Below are 25,956 nucleotides of genomic sequence, written 5' to 3' on the forward strand. Positions count from 1 at the left end.
CTACTCAGCTGCAAAGTAGAATGTTTTACACTCTCAGTAAGAAAAAAGTGTGCAGATGTAAAACATTTTCTGTCATTCAACTCTTCAGCGTATGAATGAACATTATTTACAATGAGAAATTAGAGCCATGGTGAATTAACCATCAGTATGGGTATCCAAACAAGGTGTATTACTGGAAAGGGCCATATTTGAAAGACACGTTGAAAACTATCTTATATCTGCCACCTGTTTGCAATGTTTTCTTGTTTCTCTTTGTGGAAAGAAGAAAAATGTCAGATATTAAAATAACTTCGTTCAGTTCCTCAGCAAGATCAAATAAAACAAATCTCATTTAGCACAACCCCAAGAATCAATCCTTGGTTCTGACCAGGAAGAAAAATCACTATAAGACGTTAATTCTTATCCCAGTAAGTGGAGTGAACAGCCTCTATTTCTTCATGTCAGTAAGAAATATTGCACACTAATGACACAGATCCTTCACAGCCACCTGCTAAGTGCCCTTTTTTGAAGAGAGCAGGGAAAGCAACAATGCAATTTACTACTTGATTTAAAAATGCTATTTAGTAGTAGTCATGTCATTATCTCAGTGTGATCAATCTGGTCATAAACCAGGAACCTTTACCCAGGGTATCACAAATGATTTCCCACAATCATGACCTTCCATGTAGCTTTATGTAAAGAAAGGAAAGTAATCCCTAAACTAAATGACAGCTGAGATGCTTCTTCCTTCCTTCTGTTGTCATACATAATGTGATGAAAGCCACGGTATGGAAAAGACAGAAAGTGTGACCTAACCTATGTATGTTAGTGTAGATCAAATGAAAACATTCAGTCTAAAAGAAAAGTGTAATGATTTACATGCACGGCCTTGCAAAATTCTCTGGGGATCTCTCAGGCTGAGAGGTATATAGGACTCCATTTACTTTATCTTATCTGGTAACGATTTCATTGGTGCAGCATATAAAACAGAAGGTCTTTTAAGCATTGCCTGGTCTCCTGTTGTAAAATTATCTTACAGGTTTCCAGGATTCAGATTTTATCAATGGAGGGATGTTGTTTTCTTACTTGTTTCATTTAAGTGCAAACTTTATCTTTGTATGTGTCAGGAGAAAAGATGTAATTTGCCTTTTATAAGACAGATTAAAGTTATGAAATTCTAATAGCAGATCTGATGAACAGAAAGAGGAGACAAGGAAAGACAAACATGTTGCCATGGGAATCTATTTTACTATGGCATAAAATAAAACATCTAACTGAAGATTTAATCTGACTCTAGTTAATGACTACATGTCGTCAATATTGCAGAATCAGGATCAAGGCTCATAATTTATTTACAGTTGATAATGACACGACCGCTGTAAAGGTAATAAACAAGCTGTTACAACATGAGAGGTCTTAGATACTTACTTGGTATCCATAGGGTTGATGCTATGAAAGAAGTAGTGCATGTTATGGTAAAACATGCCGACAATGGTAATCCAAGCTGTGAAAAGAAAGAGGCGTCATTTCTCAAAGCAACAGAACTAAGCAAGAGACTTTTCTCCTCTAGAATTAAAACTTTACTAAGAACTTTGGTTTCTGTAATTCTCATTATGGAATTCTCAGTATTTTTTTAAATAAGTGAAAAAGTATGAACAACTTGCAGTACAGCGCAGGAGTTTGATATCCAAATAGAAGGATGTTTGCCCCGTGCAGCTGTACTTCCAAAATGAGTAAGCTGTTAAGTAATCATTTGTCATTGTAAAACTCCTACATGTCACTAGAATGGCTGCATGCTGTGTGTAGTCAACATCTCAATGGTAGCTGCAGTAACTTCAAGGCCATTTAACCACTATGTACATTAACTAGCAGTTTTCAGTACTTGAACACAGGCAACTGGTTTCTGCAATGACTGCCTGTTCACTGTCTGCATTCCAAGTATTTATGGGTTCTTCAGCATCTAAGAGGAGAGAGAGAGGTGTGTTTTATGAGCGTCCTTTATTATCCCTTCTGCTGGGTTCCAAGTATTTGTAATGTGAACTGCTTAAGGTGGAATAATAAATGTTTAGGTTGGTTCTTTGGACTGCGTTATTCAGCATAAGGTTCAACTTGTTCAGAAGTGAGTTTTGGCTGCAAAACACCCCTGCAGAATATCCACAGCTAACATAGCACTGTGTGAGTAAGGAACCAGACTTTTTTTAACAGACCAAAACTTCAGATTTTTGCCATCTTCTCACTTTTTGAGAGAAGCTAAAATTTTAGCACAGGCATGGATTTCTTAGTTCTGCCCTTTTGCCTTGACTGTACTTCACATCTTTATTCTGTTTCTGGATATGCTGTTGCTTAGGTCTGTCATTTTATAGATAAATCTCATAAAAATGTTAAAACAGATTTCGTATGCTAATACAAGTAATGACCTGAAATTTCTTACAAATAACCAGTTATGATGAATAAAAATAATTTAAGAAATGAAGGCCTTTCTCACGTAAAAAGACATCAGCATTAAATGGCTGCCTCCTCTGCAGCCTGGCTGTATTATTCAAGGTAAATTCAAGTAATAGGAATATTATTCAAGTAAGATGAAAAATTCTACCACATTGATCATTCATTAGTGTGGCAGAAGAACTGTTGTTGGTTTAGAACAGGTATGATCAATGGCAATCAAATCGGTTATTTGTCAAAGTAAGGCAAACAGAAAACTGCCTTCAAGCAAAATTAATCTCAAGTGCCCTGTTTACATTCTCCTGCTCTCCCTTTAATTTTTTCTTACCTCTTTCTTGAAAAGCTTCACTGGGAATAGAAATATAACTATGTCCCCGAGATGGAAAGCGATAATGGGACACATTCAGAGTCTTGGGATGCATTTTGGCCAAAGTGTAGTCTGTGTGAGAATCCAAACAATAATTTGTTAAAATCAATAGCCTTTATTATGACCTTCATGAGTATGTAGCTTTGCTTTTCTAACAGCTACTGTAAATCTTGACTCTAAAGTTCCATATGTTTGCAGAAAATAGAATAAATTCCCTGCATACAAAATTGCCTTTTATACTCAAATTAGGTTGTAGGATGCAAAACAGCGGCAAAAGAAAACATTCTCCTAAAAGTTTTAAACCAGATTTCTCTCCCCAAATTAAAGTTTTTTAGTACCTATACATTTGCAAGTTCAAAGCACTGAATAAAAGCTCTGGGCAGTTCTTTAATTCCCTCTAGTATAGTCTGTGCTGTGCTAAGTCTTCTGTATTGTTTTATTGGGTCCTTATGCAAAATCATTCCCCAGATAAACTCAAGAACCTCAAGTGCAGTCAGAGATGATTACCTCTGAACTTTCTGCAGATGAAATGGCATCCCAAAGAGAGAATAATCTGTTCTGATTTCCTCTTAAGTGTTAGCAAAGTGGAGGGGCTGCATACACAGAAACATTCAGGAAACCCTGACAGGCCAAACAGAGAGAACAGCTCTGTTAAATCCTACCTGCTATGGATGATGAACCCTCAACAGTAAGAGACATCGAGTTTTCTTCCAGATTGCGTGTCATGTGCACCATCACACTGTCAATAGTTTGAATTAAGCTTCCAAATATGTGAGCAGTCTGGGAGAAGAAGAAAGATAAGGCTCTACAACAAGAGAAATTGAAGCTCACAGCACAAAGTGCCAAGGTGCCGTGATAAATTCCTTTGTAAGTCATTGTTTGTGTGTCCAAAGTAACAAGTGATTTTCTCTATAACGTTTTCCACATGTAGTGGATAAAACGTTATTTAAAATGATGTCACACAGAGCGTGATCTTCTAAAATATTATGTTTTATAGAGCATCTCTAAAGGACTCTTTGCTCCCATCAGCATTTGTCAAATATATTCAGGATTCAGAAAAATGACATCAAGAACCGAGCAGATTATTTTGGCAATATTTTAAGACTTGGATCAGACACTCACTGGGACATGATTTTAAATACACTGTACTCCAGCTTTTCTTTCATCTGTATTAGAACATCCCCCAGTACAAAGCTACAAGGGAAGTGTTTATGTCTCCTAGAAAATAGTCGTCAGAGTGAATGCATGCTTTAATGTGGAAGAAATCTTGATTTGATATTTCCTTACACAAGAGGCAATCTAGGATTTTAAGCTAACAACTTAAATTCATTAGACATCTATCTGTTTTTCTTAAAAGCACTTTAGGATTCAGTCAGACCCTAAGTCATCCTGCTAGTCATAGCAGGAAGAATAGAGGCAACCCATTTCATTACTGTCTATGCTAAATCACAGATCTGAATTAACCAAGAAATCAAAGCTCATTTGTCTTACCTCAGGTATTTCAAGCCAGTTGGGTAGCATCAGAAAGTCTTCAATAACTTTTAAAAATGCCTAAAATAATGAAATAAAATAATTCTGTTTTTCATCTGTTACATCACCTGGTAGGAACACAAGGCAGATTTCTTGGATTTCCTTTGGTTTATTTTAAGATTACAAACTTTTTTTTTCACTCTAGTCAGGTTCATCCCCACTGCAAGCATTCCCATCATCTTTTGTCTAGTATCATAGATTAATAGCTTATTTATTAGAAGTAGTACTGCTATGAAATCCTCAAAGTACAATAATTATATCAGACAAGTATATGTAGTCAGACAAGTGACACAGTCTGTGTGTATGAACAGAACTCTGGTGTTTATTTCCCAAAACAGATTTGCTAAGGATAATCATGTCCCACATTTCTGTTTGCACATTACTTTCACAACACACAAAGCAACAGATAGAATGAGCAACCAAATGACAACTGAAATGATATGGGCAGCAGGTGTGACATCTGACAGGCTCCATTTTCAAATTAGAGCCCACACAGAATTTTCAGCAAAACAAAGGAAACAATGAATTAGAGATTCTTAGAGAGATTTTTGCTCTGTATAAAGTTGTGATTCACAAAGGACAAGCTTTACATTTTCCAAATGTTAAACTTTTAACAGAAACTGTCAGAAGCTGCCTGTGTGTTTTTAGAAGCACTGATTTATACTGTTGGTCCAAGTAAATAATCCTTGTCACCCTGGTATTACCCACAGGCTTAAAGAAACAATCCCTGGTGAGGCCAGAGCTGATGGTTACAATAATAGTTTTTTAGCCTGCTGAAATCAGGGAATTAGCTGCCCATCATTTTACAGAAGGCGAACTTTATGTTAGCAAGAAGGGCCCCTTGTCATCAGTTTGGACTGCAGAAAATGCCCTATAGTATGTATGACATACATTGAACACACAGCTGAAAAATTAATTAGAAATTCTTTTCTTCTTTTCTATTTTCTTTTTAACTAAATCTTTAATGTTCAGTCATGGTTCCAAATATTATAAAACCCAAGCATTAAATTGACTCCCCAAGAACTAATGAACTATTCTCTCTGGTTGAAGCTCACTGTCTGCTGTTCTCTATAACAGCTGCTGCTTACTTCATACACGTATTCTGCAATCTGAAAAAACTTTTGTAGTTGCATTCCATATTCTACCTGCTGGGGAAATTTGAGTGTTATCTGGATGCACACACAGATTTTAGAAGTTTACCTCTGTCAGGCTTAGAGCAGTATTTTCTGACAAGGATTTGTTGGGCAAGCTGAATGAGACGTTCTCCAGGTATTCCAGCAGGATGTCAGAGGAGTGGAAGTTGCCTCTCTCTTTGGTTAGATTAGTTATGATGGGATGATAGGCATTTGTAGACAGCTGCAAGAGAGAGATATAACTCACCAGCTCATTCCAAACAGCAGGTGCCATTTGTGATGTCAGCCCAAAAGGGAGCTAAGGGACAGTTTTCATAAATTCTGATGTTTAAGAAAATAGTTATGAGGACTGTCTTACCACAGGTTTTGGAGTAGTTGTCATCGTAGACCATGAAAGAGTTGAAGAGAGCAAAAATTGCACACCTAGGGAAAAATTCATACAGAAAGGAGTTAAATTTGTTTAGGAAAAAATAACTTTAAAAATATCCGTATCTTATCAAGAAGAAATGACATACTGTGGGCACTTCTGACAAGTTCCTGTGCGGCCTAAGTATATTTCTTTATATATGATTCTTCAGTATAGGGACTGAGAAGATGCAGACATTGAAAACAATCAGAATACCATCAACCATGGTTTCCAAATGCTAATGTTGTCCAAATAAGTATTTATGTCTTGAGTCCAAATCACTTGAGTGGCAAATAAAATAGTGCAAATTCAGAAAGTCTTTAATAAAAACTCAAAATCAGTGAAAAACTCTTCAAAAATTTAGACTTTATACAAATGGAACTTCTCTGTACACATATGGATGGTTGGGTTAACTTGAAAGCATCTATTGCACTTGAATTTAGCAGCGTAACATTCTGCCCTAAATCAAGGAATGTGTTTTATGGCGTCTTTGAGTTGGATTCTGTTGTGGTAACCCCAGGTCGCTGTGAAAGATAAAACAGCCAGATGCTACAACAGTGTTTCCAACATGACCAAAACGTTATAAACTTAACAAAACATTTTAATTTATTTATTTAGATTTTCAAACATGGAATAAAAATTTGTGCTATTTCCTACTTTAAATAAATTATCTGAGAATGTTTGAAGACATCTGTAAGAATCCCTTCATAAAGCATAAAACTTGAGCATGATTTCTGTCTTTTGTGTTGTACAGCATATGGTCTGCTTCATTATACACTAGATATAGGGTTTTCTTTTCAGTGTTTTCAATTCTACTTTATCTATTCCGGATTTTTTAATGTATTACATATGTAAGTTACTTGCCATTATCAAACCTGGATGTCACAAATGCACATGTTCTCATTTACAGGTTTGTACCTGTGCTGTGTTACTCAAAGAGTGTCCATTGTGAAAATCACTCCCGTGGGTTTAAAAGCACACAAGTAATTGAGTGTAACTGCGTTAGCTCTCAGTAACCTAATAAGAATTAATGAAAATAGAGAAACCACCATCGAAGCCAAATGTTCCAGATGCCCCATAGCTTTATTCCTGAGAGGGTCATTTTCTGATTGCTACTCGCACATGAACACCTGATAGCAACAGCCCTTCTTGTACTGAAAAGTTTATTATGAATATCTATAGCATGGCTGACATATTTCTGGCCACTGTCTTCTACATTTTTGTTCAAATCCTGATTCTTTTTTAATTTATATTAAGTTTTAGCTCATATCTCTCTGGTTTAGTTCGCAAATCTACATGAGTTACTAAATCTTTGTTGTTCCAGGAACTGGAGAGATAAGCGTTATTATCCACATCTGCTGGAATACGCTAAGTGAGTTTCCTCTATGATTACACAAGAGTGTTAGAAATCTGGAGTCAATATTTCTTAATAGCATTCTGCCTCAAGTCTAATTATTGCTCTTCTTCACTTGATCCCAGGGGACATAAAAATGGCTGCAGACTTCTGATCTTGGTAAATTTATTTTTTTTTACATTTTCAAGGAAATAGAAGCCCAGATGAAAACACTGCATAGCCAAAGGCAGCTGAATGTTTCAGTGCCTTTCATAACTGCCTCTGAAAAAAACTACATTAAATAGCTGAAAGATATGAATACAAATCCTACGCGGTAATCATTTTTAAGACAGTAACTTTACAGAACATGACTTATGGCAGTAAGAGTGCACATACTCACCAATAGCAGCTGTAAAGTACTGCTCAATTTCATTGGGGGTGAGTGCCCTTTCCCATATAATGAATTCATCAAATGCTCCATTCACATAGCGCTTTGTTTGATCCCCTTCTGTTCCAGTCAACAGATTTGCACTGGGGTCTCCATAATCATAGAAAACTTTTCCATCTGGATCTGTTGTGTTTAGAGTTCCATTGACGTAGACCTTCAGTCCTTCTCTTGATTTCCAAGTGAAGAGAATGTGAGTCCAATAAGGACCTACAAAACAGTAAGTCACAGCAAAATCTATGAATCATTTCCATTTGGAGCCTCACCTATTCAGTAAGTTTTTGCTGACTTGTGCAATGCTATAGAGCTGCATAGGAAGTGCTAAAAGTGAATTATGGAATGCTGATGTCATTTATATTAATCTTTATACACATGGGGAAGCCCATACTTTGGCAGAACGCCTGTTAGCTTTTGTCTGAACTCTTACTGAGGCTCTCTGCAGTTCCATAAATTACACTTGCTAAGTACTATTGGCCAAGACTTGAAGTCTCTTCAATACTGTCCCAAAATTCAATTCAGCAAGAACTTCATAAAGACCGCAAGAACTGGAGAGCAGGCAAACAGACTAATTAAAGCTGCCACACTTTCTTTGTTCAAAGGCTGAAAACATCCTACTCTTTTTTACTTGGATTGAATAACCCACACTAAGCTACTTTTATGCCTACATTTTCCTGATGATGTGCTTGTACCATGACATCTCTCTATGAGAAGAATAATGTAAAGAAATTTCATAATTTCATAAAGAAATGAATGAAATTAAATATAATAATAATAATAATAATAATAATAATGAATGGTGTTAAGCTGACCTGGTGGACTGAAACTTGCTTTCCACTTCATCATTGCATTCCCACGGGTGTAAAATTCTACCGAACCTTCACCTTCACTTGAACAGATTTTGAAGCCACTGGAAATCACTTGACCACCAGAGGCAGGGGGAAACTTCGTCTGCTGGTCTTGAGTCTTCCAGAAAAAGGAAAACGTTACTCCTGACGGAAGGAAGCAAGAGTGGATTTTTAATGAAAATCTTCCACCTTCACTGTGCTTTATGATGCTCGAGTAACTTCATGAGGTGCTGACAAAGCAAACACTAAAGTAACTTCTCATTATGCTGAAATAATGTTCTTGTGCTATAAAAATAGATTATTCAGAATATTATATTATACTATGGATGTAGAAATAACATGACTTGCATATATTTTATACTTCCTTGTGGTATGAAAAAATATATTGGAGGATATTGTATGTGTCTGACAGTATGTCTGCAGTGGGATGATGAATTCTCTTTTCCAGTGCTCTCATGTAATAGAAAAGGTATCTTCTTTCTGAGTTTCTCATTCTTTCTTAGAAAGTTAATGCATAGCTAAAAAAAGAATAGGAATCCTATTTCACGTTTGAAGAATGGCTTAAATCAATAAAAGCAAGAAAATTCAGTGTTAGCAACAGTGTTTAAGCTTAGGGACTTCTGGAGGTTATGTATGGAAGGAGCGGTAGTAAATTGTGGGTTTTTACTTTGGCTAAATTTTGAGTCTGTAGTGAAGGTACTGATAGTGACTGGTTTATGCTGATGTTGATAGTTGCACGCAGTTCTAATGTTCTTCTATAATCTAATCAGTGCACCATTGTAGCACCGGTCATTTTGTGATCTTTACCCAAAAAGAAGGAAGGGAAGAGAACAGCTATGCTGTTGTTGCTGTGCTTTCCATTGCATTACATGCATTCTCAGCAATCACCACTCAATTGTTTTACCAGCCAATGAAGAAAAGTGTCAAGCTGGAATTTTAGAGGATTCATTACATTTCATTAGAGGGTTCATAACATTATCATTGAATTACATAAGTTGATAGCAAAAGATAATATTAATAGATTAGTTTACTAACCTTCAGGTCCACAAACTTCTGGGTTACTAATGCAAGAGTTTTGATATCTTCCAAAGAAGAGAAAGGTAACTCCTTTCTTTTCAGTAACATAAATTCCTTTGTTCACCATTCCTTCTACAATGTCTAAAGGAAAAGCAAGACTTAATTTAACATTTATGTAGGCTTAAAAATTGATGGAAACATGTCTTTTAGCAGGCTTACACAATTCCTTAATGGTTTTTAACCCACAGTTTTCTTTGTTGTTGTTGGTTGGTTCTTTGTTGTTAAATTTTTTTCATATATTGAAAGAGAAGTTTTGTGATCAAAATCCACTTTCCATTATACATATATAAGTATACTTACAAGCTATATTTAAAAGACATGAAAATATCTTTTTTGAACATGCTTTGGTATGAATTACACCATATATGACTCATAAATCTGCTCCTTTGTCTACAATGGACAGTGATTATTTATTTTGTGAGTTACTTGTGATCTCTGCTTCAAAAAGCACTGTTTATTCATTCCCTAATAACCAAATCATGTGAGGCATCCGAATACTTCAAGAAACCTGACACACATTTACCATAGGAAACCTCACTGAGATCTGGGAGTCCAGCTGGTTGTGATAGGAGTTCTGCAATGCTTATGAAGATTCAGTATCTTGGTTTTAAAACCCTTGTCTGTAACTTCTTTTGACAAAAAAAAAATAAGTCTTGGGGAAAGAGCTGCTGTAAGGGAAACATCAGCAATGAGGAGGTGTCTGCTCTAAAGTGCAGGTAGCCAATTAGGTGATGCTTGATATTCGAGAGCTGAATGAGATTGTAATGGAAATGAGAAGTGCACAAAATGGTCTATAACACCATAGGGGTGAGCAAGGAGTCATCAAAACAGATGAATATTAATCCAGACAGAATAAATACCATAATGTATTGCATCCCTGTTTCCACTGCATTTTCTTTGCCATGTTAATGTTCGTACTGAATGCATCTTTCTACATGACAACTATGCAGAAGTTCTGTAAAGCAGATAAATGAGGACTGGAAGAAATTGGGGTCATTTGACATTCATTATAGAGTTCGCTTTTCCAGCGTACTTTGAGAGCAGAAAAACAGTGGGTTTATCATTCTAATATAGGCTTCCTAGCATTCAAATGACTATTCTACCATTTTCATCCTTCTCTTTACATTAGATTTTCCAATGACTAGATGTGAGCTGATACTTAATCTTTAAGTGGCCAACAGGTCATATGTCAACTGCAGAAGTATAAACCTCAAGTGACTTCTGCAAGTGACTTTGGTTACATTCATTTAGTTTCCTGTCTGGCAGGTTTCTGCATGGATTGCTGTCATATTCTGTTCTTCCTTTAATGTGCTACCATATTGATGGGGGGGAAAAGAATCATTAAAAGACTACATATCTAAGATTTGTGCTAGCTTAATTATCATTATTAATATGTTAATTGAACATGTAATGATTGACAAGATTACTTCCAGGGCTTGCAAATTGACTTGCATTTGCCTTTCTTAATGTGTCCTTTAAAAAATGAGTATGAAGTGATGACAAATAGTGAATGTAAATGTAGATCTTTACTGAGCAACTGAACCAAAACTCAACTTAGAGTACACTGTTCCAAGAACCCTCCAGCCTGACAAATGCACAACAACAAAAAAAATGTAAATCCTCACCTACAGTTGCAGAGAAGTTAGAGTAGGCAGAGTCATTGGTATATACAAAGGTAGAGTTATGGGAAGGAAGCACAGTGAAGTTGTGGATTCTTAGAGCTGGGTGAAACAACAAAAAAAAACAAGCAAATAAGAAAAACAATGAATAAACACAATGGTAACGATTTGACCAGTTCATATCTCTCAACTTAGATCATAAATGTTGGGCAGTGGCCTTTAAACTGTCATATAACCATGTCTCACCGACAATCTGTAGGTATGTGAATGCAGTGTCCTTTTACTACACAATTTAAATACAGTATCACTGAGACCATTTTTCTTCCTTGCAGGAATACAAGAGGAAAAATACAATAGTACTACTGCACTTGGATGAAGGGTTCTGAATACAATCAGGTCAGTCATAAACTCTCCTTATTTCAAAAATCATTATGTGGTAAAAAAGTTATGGTGACTCAAATCACATGTCTGCTTCTGGATTTCCCCAATGTGTGAGATACATGGATATATTAGAGCAAGTCCCATGAAGGGCCACAAAGACAATGAAGGGATTGGAGCATCTGGGGTAATGCCAGACCCTCCTCAGTGATACCTAGTGAATAGATAAGACTCTATGGGAACAAGTTGAAACATGGGAAATGCCATTTAAATGTATACATCTTATCTGTAAATGTTTTAATGAAAAATTATGAGGATCAGGTGCTGGAGTAGCTTGTTCAGAGGAATTGTTGTGTCTCCATCCGTGGGGATATTCAAAACCTTATGGGACACGGCACAGCCATTGACAAATAGACTGTCAACAGGTCTGAAAGGACAGCACCAGCACTTGTTTGTATCTAGAGCCATTCCACCTGTATAGTTCTGGGAGCTATCAAGTTAATTTAGGTATCTAACAATATATTTTTTTCCCCTCCCCATTTTGATAATTCAAGAGTATCTTTCACACTAATTGTTTACCCTGGGTGGGTAAACAGAGCATGATGGAGAGCCTGTGTAAGTAAATAGATGTACTGATTTGGGATTTAGACCATCTGGGCTCACAGGGGGAAAAAAAATCTTTGAGTGCTCAAAAATATAAAATCCCTCAAGAGAAAATGTGTGGCAAACAAGGGGTGAGGTGAAAACCTGGACATGGTCACATTCTTTTATTGGATGTTTTTCAAGTTGGATGTTTCCCTTCAATTCCTTTTACTGCTTTTATTTCTGAGATAACTGAAAAAATAATTTACTGACACTGCCTCGCACAACACAAATACATTGAGAGATATAAATCTGGCTTCACACACAATGACTTCAACAAATAAAATGGATTAATGTGACGGACAGACTATGATGCTTCAAGTGTTTAAGAGAGGAAACATGGAATGAAAATAATTGCATGAAATTATGATGAGTGGAAAAAACAAGACTGGCATAATAGAAGAGTTGTTTAATCAGAATGGTATCAAAACCTGGCAAATTGTTACCTGCATTAGATTGCAACAATTAAACTTTTCTTATGTATTGAAGTCAAACATCAGAGAGATACATAAAACTTCTCCTGTAGGCAGTCGTAAAAAGGAATTGGACTGCAGAGAAAAAGATTTTTGGCCACCACATAGTGAGACAAAGTCCTCCAAATCTCCTTTTTCTTGTTTCCTTCCCCCAACAGGATCATACAGCAGGCTCATTTGTGATGTTATTTAATACATAACAGGATTCAAAGACAGTTACTCATGTAAGCCAGTCTTAGTCTTCTTTGTGGGATCAGGAACTTCATATATCCTAATTTCATTCTTCCACACTACCACTAAAAAGATTTCTGATTTTTGCTGCAATGATGAGATTTAACAAGTTTCAAAAAATAATCTTTCCAACACTGTGCAATGATAATTTGTCCAACAGCTGTAATTCATTCTAGATTTAAATATTCCTTTAAAAACAACATGTTTGCAATAAAAATGTCAAAACTATGTTGGATGAGGAGTGCTTTACTCTCCTTGAGGCTACACGAAATCCAGTGTTAGAAAATGATGTTTGCACACTCTTAAAGAACTTGTATCTTAACTTTTTGTGGATCAAGTTATGGCCCTTTGGAATTAAGTGGGGATGCTGTGTCCAATTCTTGTTTAAATCTCTTGCTGTCATATTTCTGTATAAGAATACAATGGTCACTGCAGTGATAGTACTGCAGCTATTCTTCACTGGTACAAAAGTTTAGCTCAATGGCCAGGGATGTCAGCACAGTGTGGTAAGTGCTGGGGAATACGTATATCAACCCAACTTGCAATTGACTATAAAGTCTCAAGGGAAAACAGTTCTAATGTGGAAACTACTTATGGGCTTTTGAGCCTCAGAAGGGAGCAGAGTATAGTTGAAAATTGTTCCTGAAAGGTGTGACCCTACAGGCTCATCATGCAGCAGTGAGATGTTGTGGTTCTGCCAAAACTCCATCAGTTACATTATTTGCACATCCCTGGGAAATCATCTCCTATTTTCAAAACATCAAAAGCAGAAAACTGCTGAAACCAACCGTTCTAATATCATTTCTTCTGAGTTCTGGCAGTTCTGACAACTGACATTTCCCTTTTGCTTTACCAAGTCTTTCAAGAATTTGATCAGCTGGGGGGGTGGGGAGGGAAACCTAAACACACAAAACAACAACTGCTATAATAGGGCTTTTAAAGAAGTCTCAGAAATATAAAAATGATTAAGAAGTATTCAGATAAGAGCTTTGCGCTTCTTTTGCTATGGATACTAAATGTGATTTTCAAAAATGCCTGTAGGGTTTAGGCATTGAACTACTTCTGAAGAGTTAAAAAGAACCAGGCATTTTCACTGCTGGCATAGCCAAGATCTCAGTTGCTGAGCTTATTTAGTGCATATTATACATGTACGAAGTCAGCTAATAACCATGTTGTTTCAGTGACTCTCTGCATCATGAAAAATTTCTCTTTATAACCTTAACAATGCATAGACAGCCCACAGAATGTCTGAGAATACTCTGAAAAATCAGCTCTCAAATATAATCTCACTTGGACTTGGAAACATTGCAGAAACATAAACTTAAAATCTCGGCTGTTGCGGTAAAAAAGCTGACTGCTCTCATTTCTCCTGCTTGCTGTCTACATACAGACTGCACAAATACTTATGTTACTTATGTTATTGCCACTGTCAATGAATCCTTTGTCTACCTCCATTCGTATCCCGAAACTCATGAATTCCATCCACGTCTTCCAGCGGCCAGTAATGGGAAGCTGATGAAAAAACTTTGAACCCTTTCAAAGAAACAGATGAAGAAGGAGTTATATTCCTTATTGGACCTTACTTTAGCAAGTTTCCACAAAGAACAATAGAGGAGGTCAATAAGTCAATTAAAACAAGATATCTAATATAAATCAAACACTGCAGATAAGCAAGAGCGTGAATCAAAATGGCAGGGGAGATTAAAGCCGGATATCGGACTGACTGCTGTGGAGCATTCAACTTAAAATCTGTAATCATTTCTGATCAAATTTCTGCTGGTGTATCAGGCAGCATTTGTCAGCACCAGCTGAGAAGTTGTCGTACATGGTTTGGGGGGGATGCTTGTGGCCTTTCTTTTCCTAAGCATCCACCTTAGCACCAGAAATGCTGACAAAAGCAGAACATCTGCTGGTTTGGACTGGCAGATTTAGCTGTAAAGCCTAATTGATGTGAGTTAGAACGGATTTTAGGAGTTGTGACTACTCAAACCTGAGCAGAACTGGGCTGTCCAATGCAATCAGATTTTGTGCTAATGTGATGACCATTCTAAAGGTATAGCATTAATTATGTAGGAAGACATGGACTTTCTAATCCAAACCAAGGAGCTATGAACTCTTGTGATGTCTCATCCTCGTAGTATAGTTTCAGAGCTCCAATGAGGAGAGGAACCTACCACTGAATAAGATCACAAAACGGACAAAATTCTTACACATCACAGTAAACAGTCATGGATCTGAAGGCACAAAACTATATGAAGCTTTGATTTTGTGAGAATGAATGAACTACTCTGATTCCCTTCCAAATGGAATAGTACCAAAGGTACCTAACAAACTGTTCCTAATTGACCAGAAACTACTATTGGCCAACCTAACCAGGAGTGTTTGCTGTTAACATAGAGGTTTTCCCACACAAAGGGAACATGAGTGGGAATAGATGAGATTGGGATGTGTTTAGAGAAATGGATGAGGTTCTGCGGTGACATTTCCTTTGGATACTTGAAAAATACAAAGAAAAGCATAGTTGCTAATGAAAGAAGATTGCTACTGGCAAGGTAGAAGAATAATGACACAGAATAAGCATGCACAAAGCCAAATCTGAGAATTCCAGGCAGTCAAATTCAACTGAGCTGTGTGTGGAAAGGCATGCTGAGGAAGGAGGGTGTAGGAACAAGCTTTCATTTACATAAGCTAAATCCGGGTATGTACTCAGTTCTGTCTTCAAAGAGTACATTGCAAAAGAAACTAAAGTGATGAATTCCTGTGATATTATGAGAATCAACATAGGGAACCTGTGCGGAAGGACCTCCATACCACCCTCAAAATATCTATTTTGCAGAGCACAGAACGTGCCTGCTGATTCACAGTGTGCTTATCTATCTGCAAATAACTCTGGCTTCCAATAACTTTTACTCTTTATATCAGGGGAAAAACAGATAAAAAGTTAACAGAAGTGTTAGAAAAATAGAGCAAAACAGAGGAAAGTAGGCAAGCAAGAAAAGTCTCTGGGAAGAAATGATGTGATGCCAGAAACTGTATCTTGATATGCCATGAAAGTTTTATTAATGGCAGTAGTGCAGTTGGTATCAAACAGATTCCTAAGGAGAAGCTCCTAAGAACCTCACATTCTGAAACTGGGAAAATTGGGCAGAGAATATGGGAAAGCAACCAGAGATTCAGCAAAGAAATGAATTGCTGAGAGCCATGCGGCACACCAGTGGCTTTCCTAGCTGCCAGTTCTAAACTATATAAAGCCATGCTGCTATCCCACTTGCAATCAGTCAGCCAGGAGAAAACTTCTGAAAACAAATACCTATTGCTTTGAATTCAGCTTATATGTGTAAGGTCTTTCAGTGGATAACGACCCTGCGTTTGGGACAAAAGCACTTCTGAATTGATTGCAGCCTCTACAAATTCAGAAGGCATCACTCCCAGCTACATTCCCCCATAGAGACTGTGCTACAAACAAATGTCAAATATCTTGCCCCATCTCACTGAGGGAGACCTTTTCTCCCTTACTGGTTCTACTGGCCAGAAGCCTGTCATCCTTATCGATAGGAGAAGAGATGGTATTTCTTAGTTTGAATGAAGGCAGAACACATAACTGGTCTGAAGTTACAGCAGTAGCAGACAACACAACTCTCTGCATCACACTGTATTTTATTTTGAGCGTAATTATATATTGTGGAAACTTAACAGCATGAAGCAATGCATGAATTGTAAAGCAGTAAAACTGTACTTGCACACCACCATGAGGCTTGAGGTTAAACTATTTATATAAACAGAAGGATTCAGCAGTTACACACACAGAACACAAATAAGCTTTGAGTGAGAGTATCTGCATTGAAAACAGATGAGAGGTCTCTAAAACACTTTAGAACTGATTTTAACTGAAGTGTGATGGCCAGGAGGAGGGTAGATCACTTGATGCTGTGGCAAAGTACACAAACCAGAACATCTAACTGGAAATCAAAGAATTAAAACATTGAACACAGAGAGAGAGAAAGACAGAAAAACAGCCTGTGTAGAAATCCAGTTCAGAAAGCATGCTGTAAAAGGTAATAATAAGCATTGTATAGAGAGATTCCCTATCGAATACGAGCCATTTTTCTTCAAACATGCTTCTATGCAGATGTTTAGCAGATAGGCTACCGAATTTATACTGCCAGGATGGTCTGATACTTTGATAATTCAGTCTATTGTATTTTTCCTAAAAAGCTGACATTCAAATGTAGGATCACTAATTCTTGGAGCTACTAAACCAATGGGAAATACAAAGCAAGAAAACAACGTATAGTACGCATGCATTTATAAATGTGCAGTGTAATAAAATATAAGTAACACATTCCTTACCTGGGTGTTCGAGTAGCTGGGAATAGTTCCCATGCACCTGCACATAAAACATTTTATAATGAGACATGGTGAGGTAAAACTTGGTAAGAGGAATCCAAATATACTTCAGTGCCGACTGTATTCAGAACATTACCTGATGTTTGAACTGAAATAAAATCAGCAAAGAATAATGACAGCAAAGCAGAGATAATAAATTCTTCATCGTCTGTTTAAGGTTAGAAGTTCAAATGAGATCGAATTCCTGCAAGATTTCAATCATAAGTTTTCCTTAGCTACTTTTGGTATTAAAAGGGACATTTTCCGTGTAGGTTCAAGAAGTCTGTTTCTCCAGTGATGGTAAAATATCCTTCCGACCCTTTAAGTAGTATTTCCTCGCTTCACACTTTGATCTCTTCATTTAACCATAAATAAATTACTGTGATTACAGAAAAAATTGAAAGCAACGTGCATCAGATCCGAAAGTTGTACCGTTCCGTGGAAAGAAGTCAAATATTTCTGTTAGACTCTGTGCCAAAAAAGAAAAGATCTTGTTTTCAACTTTCTTCCTATGGTTGTCTTTTCCTTTCAATTACTTTCACGTTGTCAGAGATCCGAAGGCAGTTTTGGTTTTGCTAGCAAGTAAATGTACTTCCTTATAGCGCATAAAGCGTGTTGTGAGCTCTCACTCTCTGCCTGGGAAATGAACTGAAAAGACTTGCTAACTCCTCGCTTGTCCAGCTCACGTTTGCACCTCCATCCCAGATCTTTTTGGGTGGAGAGCAAGTCTGAGTGATGTCATGCTTTCTTCTCAAACTTTGTCCCATTCTGGTACTCTATTTATATCACGTTGCTGCTGTCTCTTTTCTGGGTCCTAACACCAGCCAGCTAGGAACAAGTGGAAACAAGTTAATGTGCCTCAGCCCTCAGCAAACAGATTAAAGAGATTACAGCTTTTAGCAATCTGCACATTCAGAGAAGAATCAAAGCCAGAACAATTGTTTCTAATTCAAATGTTTAAGAACAATATAACAGATTTTGGACAAAAGTCTCTTAAGGAAAGCTAAGAGCTATTCATCAAAACAACAGACTGTATTTGTTTAAAGGAACATGACCTTTATAGAAAATACCACTTTAAATCACAGTGCACTGAGAGATTAATATTACTGTGTACCTGTCAAGGAGGGCAAACTGCAGCATTAAGCCATGCCACCGATTTTCTCAAAGATTCACAGCAGAGCTGTAAGAGCCACAGTAATGTCATTGTCTTTATCAAAACATGATCACGTTCTTTTAATTATTTACACATGTCTCCCAAATTTGAACCTGCCTTCAGCCCCTGGCACTCAATCAGTGAAGCACTGTATACACAGAAATCAACACACACACGAGATGCAGATCTGTGGCAAAGTGACCACACACGCCTGTTTCCATGTGTGCCCACCAGGGCTTTTCTTCTGCCCATTAGTGATTCCCCTTACCCATCTATTTTGTGGCCCTTGGTCTTATCTCTTCAGGTGCCCTTGTCAGCCTATAATGCCTCGGTTCCTCTTCTCAGCTCTACTCCTTCCATAGCATTTACCTTCTTTCTTACTCATACTCTTCTTAATCACAGCATTTGCACCAAGCTCTTGGGTAGAGCCAGATTTTTTGGTTTTGGTTTGTTTTTGTTTCTATTGACCCTTTCCATAAAGGTACTTTATTTGGATGCCCAGCACTGGTTCCCCAGCAGTATAACTGAGCTGCTGAGTATTCTGGTGGTAACTCTTTGCCATGAACGTGAGTAGATGGAACTCCAGAGCTGAAGGATTAAAGATACTTTATTGAATAGATATATAAATGGCACAAATTACCTTATGCTACCCAAATTAAATATTACAAATCTTCAGTATCACCAAAATATCCATCTTTGGTTGGTAACCTCAATTTGGAATTTTAACAAAGTAGTTTTGAGAGCTTTTCAGTTCATTCAGAAATGTGGTCTCCCTCTCCGCTATATGCAGTGTGGCTTCTGATTTTCACTGAGCTTTTGAAATGTTGTTCTGTTTGTCAGAGATTCCTTCCCCCCCTCCCATCAGCCAGAAACTCCTCTGTAACCTGAAAGCAGAATTCAGTGTAAAGCCCAGGAATTCCGCATCACATGCTCACAAGTCGAGCCACCCTTAGAAATAATAGAAAGTTGCAGCTGAAAATCAGGAAAGCATTAAACTGTAAAAAGAGAAAGACAGGAATTTGAAATATTTGCCAAGAGGGGCCTGTCAAGGGAGAGAATATGCTTACCAAAACAATTGTGAGAATCCAAGCAAACATGCTCACTGCCAGGAATTTTTGTGGAAACAGCAAATTGCAACCAGACATCAGAGATCATTTGCAGAAACAATTTCTAAACATATTCCTATGATCCTCTGGAAACCTGATCTGAGAAGTCACACTGCTGCCACCACAGAGCAGAGGTAGCACTGGGTACCTTGCATGCAGACCCAGTAACTGATCCAGAGCTCAGAAAACAAACAACCGCAGTGAATTGCTCTGGAGTAACATGCAGATAAAATAATGTCCATTTAAAGTACTTGCACATCAATTAGAGCACAAAGCTCTGTATACAGCAGGTAACTGCGGGCAGCCTGTGCTCAGCAAGTGAGAGGACTCTCCCCAGGACAGCTCTCCCACCGCAGAGAGGAAGGGAGGAGCTGAGATCTCCTGGTGCAGCGCTCCATGAAAGGCTTCTCCAGATTATCACATGCCTTTATTTATGTTATACATGTTCTTTATTCCTCTTTTCCTCCTCTTTTTTTAGGGTGAGGGAGGGATGCACTGAGAGGCGTGTGGAGGGACACCACACTTCCAGCCAAAAAGGTTTAAGGGAAGAAAAAATCCTGGTTTATGTTGGTGATATCACTTGCAACACTTCCACCACGTTAATGAGTGTGACTTATTACGAGGTGATTCAACATTCAGTTTCAGGTTTCCCTGTGCAGCCCTTGTTCCTTCAGCATTATTATATTATTAAAACAAAATCGGTAAATGCTGCAGTTGCCATTTAGCAGGAAATGAGAAACACCCTGATGTTAAAAATCTTTACTCCTTGCTATGTGAATACAGAGAGAATAATCCTTTAAAGAATGTATTGTACAATGCAGAAGACAAGCATTCTATGATACGGTTTTCTTCCTTTATTTTCATTGGAATCATTAACTCCCCACAAGAGATCTAATGCATAACTGGGACTGAGGTGCTTTATCAGACGTCTTAGAAAGGAATATTTTAAGATTAAATCTAAATGCTGGGTTTTGTTAAACTTCCCTAACATCACAGTCTGCTAACATGCCAATAGATATCCAGGATTAAAATAGCTCCCTAGTCAAACTCTGCCAGCAATAGAAATTACCAACGAGGTGGTTGCAGCTGATATAGCAACATCAACCTGCTGAAAGTTGTAGTTTTACTGCCAGCTTGACATGGAACTCCCATGTTTGTGGCTGTAGAACTGCTGTTACTTAACTTCAGTTACACAAGAAGTTGTTTTGTAAACAAAATCATCTGTCCTCTGGCACAGAAGACATCCAGGGCAACTCTGCTGTTTCTCTTGGAGCCGTTCAGATCTGTACATACACACAGTTTGATTGTATTTGCACATCTTCAAGGAACCTGAACAAATGGCTGTGACACACACATCTCCATCTCAATGCACACATCCCTACCAGTACAGTTACTTTCCTAATGAGCATGCTATTTACTCATGAACTTCAAAGCAGAAGCAGATTTTACAGAGGAATGGGTCACCTCTAATGGTTTATTATTCTTTGTCTGATGTTATTCCAGTCTAGAATTGGTGTGTTCCAGCTGTGTGTTGCCATGATTCTGTCACTTTGGAGATAGCTGTATTCCTATAATCGCCCTCCTCATTTTTCTTCCATCGTAGGCAAACAGTATTAATTTTAATGAAAATCAACTAATGTAAATCATCAACACAGATCAAAATATATGTATATATCCAAAGATCTATTCTAATAAAGGACTAAAAGCAGCATTTTCTAGATGCTGTGGGATAGGACTATGCATACAAACTGTGTACTGTCATACAAACTAGTTTTATCTGCGAGTCGTATGCTGCCACGAGAGTAGTACATTATTTGTGTAGTGCCGCACTAACAAAGGATGATCTAAGGGTGGCAGTGGCCACTGTGTGGTGTAAGTCCTTATATTATGTCAGTTAGTAAAAGGTACTTCAGCAAAAGTGAGAAAGCAGAGCTAAAATGTGAAAATATTGCATGAGGTTCCCCTTAAAGTGATTGTAACCAAAAGGGTAAACAGAAAAATCCAGACTGAAGAAAAAGCAAACAAACAAAACTCCTGGAGCTAACTGAGCTACCATGAAAAGATATTGTTCTAATTAAGAGAATGAGGATTTTCTGAGTTGATGCCAGAAAGCGAAATGAAGACTTTTGGCAGTAGAATTTAGAGCTAATCAAATGAATATACCTTTATAATGTTAATATAGCCTTATGCCGACTAATATATTATTTTCAAAATAATTAAGAGTCTGGAGATTCAAAGACCAGCTCAGAAGGTGAATAACATCACATAATAAGCCGTGCCTTTGAGTTCTCTTTAAATAAGGTCCCACTTGCTGGCTGTAGTTACTGGATGACCCTTTTTTTTCCTACTCACCATATCATCCTATTTGTCTTGGCTTTTTGTGTCAATTCCTTAAGCATGTTTCCCAGTTTTGGATACTGGGTCTTGGAATTCTAGCTGACAGAAGAGGGTCAATACATGCATCACATCCTAATACAAATGCTCTTCCAGGCCCTCTTGTCCCCTTCAGCTATTACAGGGCTGGTCCTTACTGTGCTAAAATGCTTAATAACCTGATGAGAGAAATAACTTCTCTGGTAGAGAACCATGTAGTGAAGTTCTTCATTACCAGAAGTCGTCTCTCATTTCTCTCTTCCTCCAAACTGCATTTTTCCTTGTGTTGTTGTTTTTATTTTTTTCTTTGATACCTAATTGAGGACTTCCATTAACTATAACTGTACTAATTAGTCATGCTTTAAGTCCGGGTGTTAATAACCAACACGTTATTACCACATAAGAATTTTGCTCTATGATAAAGTATTTCTCTATCTACTCTCCATGCCTTTTCTGGTAGCCCAACATGCACACGTACTTTCTTCTTCCTGCAGTAGAGTTCCCTCATATTCCCATGGGTTCAGTCCATCACGAGCGTCTTGTCTCTCATGGCTCCTTGCTTTATCTTGTCTGCAGTCTAGACTATACAGACCAAGAGAATGGCGTGCAGTGTTACCCAGTTTTAAACGCCTGTCTATTAGGAGGTGGTGCTGCTGACAGCACTCACAGCCATTTGCTACTCAAACCCAAACGCACCCACATCATTTCCTCCAGGAGAGGCGCTGATTCTGCATTGAGAAGCGTGTTTCGATAGGAGACAATTCAGTTCCATCAGAGCAGCTACAGACAGCGCGCACCACCCTGTGGCTGAAACCGGTACCTCGAAAGCAGCTCTCATCTGCCATCAGCTTGAAGCAAAAGTGGAATTAATGTGTTCTCAGGTGCTACGTGCACATTGCCAGCAAGGCCAGGCAATTACACAGTAACCAGGATTATGTTTTTTATAAGGCTGTGTCAGATTTGATCAGGCTTAAGCTAATAATGCTCTCGTAACCTGATGCAGTGCTCATTTATCAGGCAACTTGTACACTTCCAAGTGGCAGAAGAGGCATTTCAAATGGTTTTTACAGCATGGCGCTTGAAAATGTACTGAACTCATTTACTACAGTTGGAATCCAGTTTTATTATGCAAATAGAACACCCAGACCCAAAGGAGGAAAAAAATACTGCTTCCAAAATCAAATGGTAAAGGATAATGCAAAAATAAAGTATTTTATAAGTGTTTTAGGATTGCATTTGTGTAGGGCCATGTGCATTTGCACATGTGTATGTACCCCTGTCCATGCATGCAGGTGCTCATGTCTGCATGTGTGTGCCTTGCTTTGCTTTCGTTATCTTGTAATCTAACAAAAAAAGCCTGTCAGGACAGCTGATTTTCTTTTATATTCTCAGCATAAGCAAAGTACACGCTGCCTCCAGACATAACGATGTGAAGTCATCAGTCTGCTCCCACCTTTGTGTAGTAACACACAGTAGCAGATCAGACAAACAGTTCTTGTGCACGGTAACTTACATGGAGGGCTTCAAAGCAAACAAGAACCGTGTATATTAATTACATGATTTGCTATTTTTGGTGCTACCTTTTATGCAGAAAACCTAAATGAATGATCCTGATGCTTCAGGACACAGTCAGCAGTTTTACCATAGGCATCATTATTTGTCACACAGTAGTTCAAATTTTCTTCTTAGCAACTTTGGTCAGTAGCATAAGAAACTGAACAAAGGTTGGGGCTTCCTGCTTGTGACTTCCTTACCCTTACATGTTTTTCATATCAGCTGACCTTGAAGCAGTGATGGAGCACCTGGTGGGCAGGCAGGGCCAGCCCAGGGGAGCTCAGGTGCATGAAATGTACCTGAGTGACTGGAAGGGCTGGATCCTGGCTCCAGCCCTTATTTAAGGGTTGGCAGTGGAGGTGAGGGGATTTTGATGGAGATCTCTGCCTACCTGAGGCCTTCCAAAGGTAAGCAGATTTTCTTCCTTTGTTTCTGTGTCCATGTCTGCTGTATTTGGGCTTATCCTCTTGCTGCAGCTTAGGGCTTTGCCACCCTGCTATCACTTCTGTGCTTTCCATCACATTATAGCATTACAGTGTTAACATAGAAATAGGCAACAGAATAAATCAAGTTCAGTGCCTCTTAATTTTGTCAGTGCAGCTCCAAGTTATTAAGTCTTGATTTCTTTAAATATTAGAAGCGTGATTTCAGAGATAGTGGATCAGACACTAAAGTTATTATAAATGTTACGTGAAACAGGAAACAGCAAAATGTTTCCTCAGTTTCTTCAGATATCCAACTTACGCTGCCATCCCAGCTTCATTACAGAACTGGAAACAATGAACTTGGGCTTTATGCTATTCTTGAATGCCAAAACTGAGTCTAACAGAAAGTTATCCTAATGTCCAAAACAAGACTTCGGAGGGGGAAAATTTCCTAAGTGATGTGCAGGAACGTATCAGAGCCCCTCGTCTGGTCCTGCTGTCACACAGCAGTCAGGGAGGCAGAACAGCGCTGGTATTGCAGGGGATTTGTCTCACCTCAGCAGTAATACAACTATTTATAAATAAACAGCTTCTATAAAATAATTTTCCGTATTACTTCACTAAGTTATATTATCTTCATTAAGGCCAAGCTAATGAGAGGCTGCGGAGCTGCAAACCTTTTAGTTTTAACAAACTGCAGCTGAGGAAGTTGCACATTCACATCAGCACAGGCTGCAGTTAAATACAAAAAGGAAACTCCAATACTGCAATGTATGTAATCCAGCTCCTGAAACAGTTTGGAGGTTTACTTTGCAGGATGGGTTTACTGCCTGTTTCTGAGGGCTTTGTATTAATGTTCAGGAATCTCATAGTAGCTATTTTCTTAAAGATGAGTAAATCAGCAGCAGGTGCTGAAGCCAGCAGCAGAAACCAAGGCACACACGAGTTAGTAAACTCCACAACTCTAATACAAAGCTGAAGCGTGGTGATGCAGCAGGAAGATCCAGTGGGATGTTATGTCAGCTTCTACTTTCCCAAGGCTGGTGTGATGTTCCTCATTTCCCCTTAGTGAGTCTCAGTGAGCTGAAGTGCTCAGAATCTCAGTAACTCAAACCCACAGAACTTGAACTTTACACCAATTACAGAATATTGTTCTCAAACATTTAATAGTCAGTTTTTGCTGATACGCATCTGAATGAAGTGTTAAAGAGATACTCAGGTAGGAGTTACGTATACAAACATGCGAGTTAGAAGGAATGAAATGCTCCACTTTATTAAGAAACCAAAAATACAAAACTGAAGAGTTCCAAGGCTTCACATACTCAAACACTACTGAAAAATGGTATTCTGTTCATTAATAGTACCAGGATTGACCAAGATTATTCTCTGTAAGTGTTGACATCTTTCATCTTTTGTGCTGTTGTAATAAGCTAGTTTCAATTTAAGAAGTTACAGTCAAGTCTAGGAGTCTAGGAGTTATATGGGGTTTTAGTTAATATGCTGTTCTTTAGCCAAGAGCACTTTAAGCTCATCTACAAGTTTCCTAGTTAGTGAGTTTTAGGATGCTGAGTTTAATCAACTATAGCTCTACTGAATGATGCTCCATGCAAAGATAGTTTGTAGTCATTTAACAGACCTAAATATCATTTATTCTTGGCTACTTCAGAAAACTGCTCTGTGAAGGCATGTTGTAGTGCAGTTAAAAGTTGAGAGTATTGAAAGGTAGCAGATGGAAGCTGAACTACACACTTAACTCTCAAGATGCTCCACCAACCACATAAACATCCCACTTGGTATGGGTTCATTTATGCTTATCGGGCAATCAAGCTCCACTTACCAGTCAAGTGTTCACTGCTTTAGTTTTACCTGGCAGTTAGTTCAGCTTCCCTTGGGCACTTTAGTTACATGCTTCAGGAAATCAATGGAACTGTTAGCTCTGATTTAGTAAGAGGAGCATAACAAAAGGAAGAAGATACTAAGGATGCAGAGACAGACAAATATGAGCCTCAGTTAAGAGGCTTTCAAGACTTTTTCTAACAACGCATGAAAATTCACTTGC

The 25,956-nt window shown here is 38.0% G+C and overlaps 1 protein-coding gene and 1 long non-coding RNA gene across 4 annotated transcripts in view; one reads left to right on the forward strand and one right to left on the reverse strand.

The window, feature by feature from the left end:
* The window catches only part of LOC146759639 (uncharacterized), a 67,415-nt gene extending 54,287 nt beyond the window's left edge, over positions 1-13,128 (forward strand). Inside the window, exons 2-3 of the long non-coding RNA XR_014931951.1 lie at positions 11,509-11,572; positions 12,828-13,128. This is a non-coding gene — a long non-coding RNA (uncharacterized LOC146759639). The remainder of the gene's footprint in view (positions 1-11,508; positions 11,573-12,827) is intronic.
* The window catches only part of ADGRD1 (adhesion G protein-coupled receptor D1), a 112,980-nt gene extending 94,929 nt beyond the window's left edge, over positions 1-18,051 (reverse strand). For 2 of the 3 annotated variants that reach the window (XM_015878382.3, XM_085509428.1), the window contains exons 1-13: positions 17,384-18,020; positions 17,251-17,287; positions 14,350-14,433; positions 11,183-11,278; positions 9,516-9,638; positions 8,445-8,624; positions 7,591-7,845; positions 5,810-5,874; positions 5,519-5,674; positions 4,280-4,339; positions 3,451-3,568; positions 2,750-2,860; positions 1,408-1,483 (exon numbers count right to left, since the gene is read on the reverse strand). In XM_015878382.3, the coding sequence (XP_015733868.2) occupies positions 1,408-1,483; positions 2,750-2,860; positions 3,451-3,568; positions 4,280-4,339; positions 5,519-5,674; positions 5,810-5,874; positions 7,591-7,845; positions 8,445-8,624; positions 9,516-9,638; positions 11,183-11,278; positions 14,350-14,433; positions 17,251-17,287; positions 17,384-17,452 (1,430 nt within the window). In that variant the 5' untranslated portion in view covers positions 17,453-18,020. Of the gene's footprint in view, positions 1-1,407; positions 1,484-2,749; positions 2,861-3,450; positions 3,569-4,279; positions 4,340-5,518; positions 5,675-5,809; positions 5,875-7,590; positions 7,846-8,444; positions 8,625-9,515; positions 9,639-11,182; positions 11,279-14,349; positions 14,434-17,250; positions 17,288-17,383 lie in introns of all 3 variants that reach the window. The other variant, XM_015878385.3, reaches the window with a different exon arrangement.
* Between the last annotated feature and the right edge of the window lie 7,905 nt (positions 18,052-25,956).

Source organism: Coturnix japonica, chromosome 9, assembly GCF_054131305.1.
Source record: "Coturnix japonica strain WE chromosome 9, WE-NBRP24, whole genome shotgun sequence".
Lineage (NCBI taxonomy): Eukaryota > Metazoa > Chordata > Aves > Galliformes > Phasianidae > Coturnix > Coturnix japonica.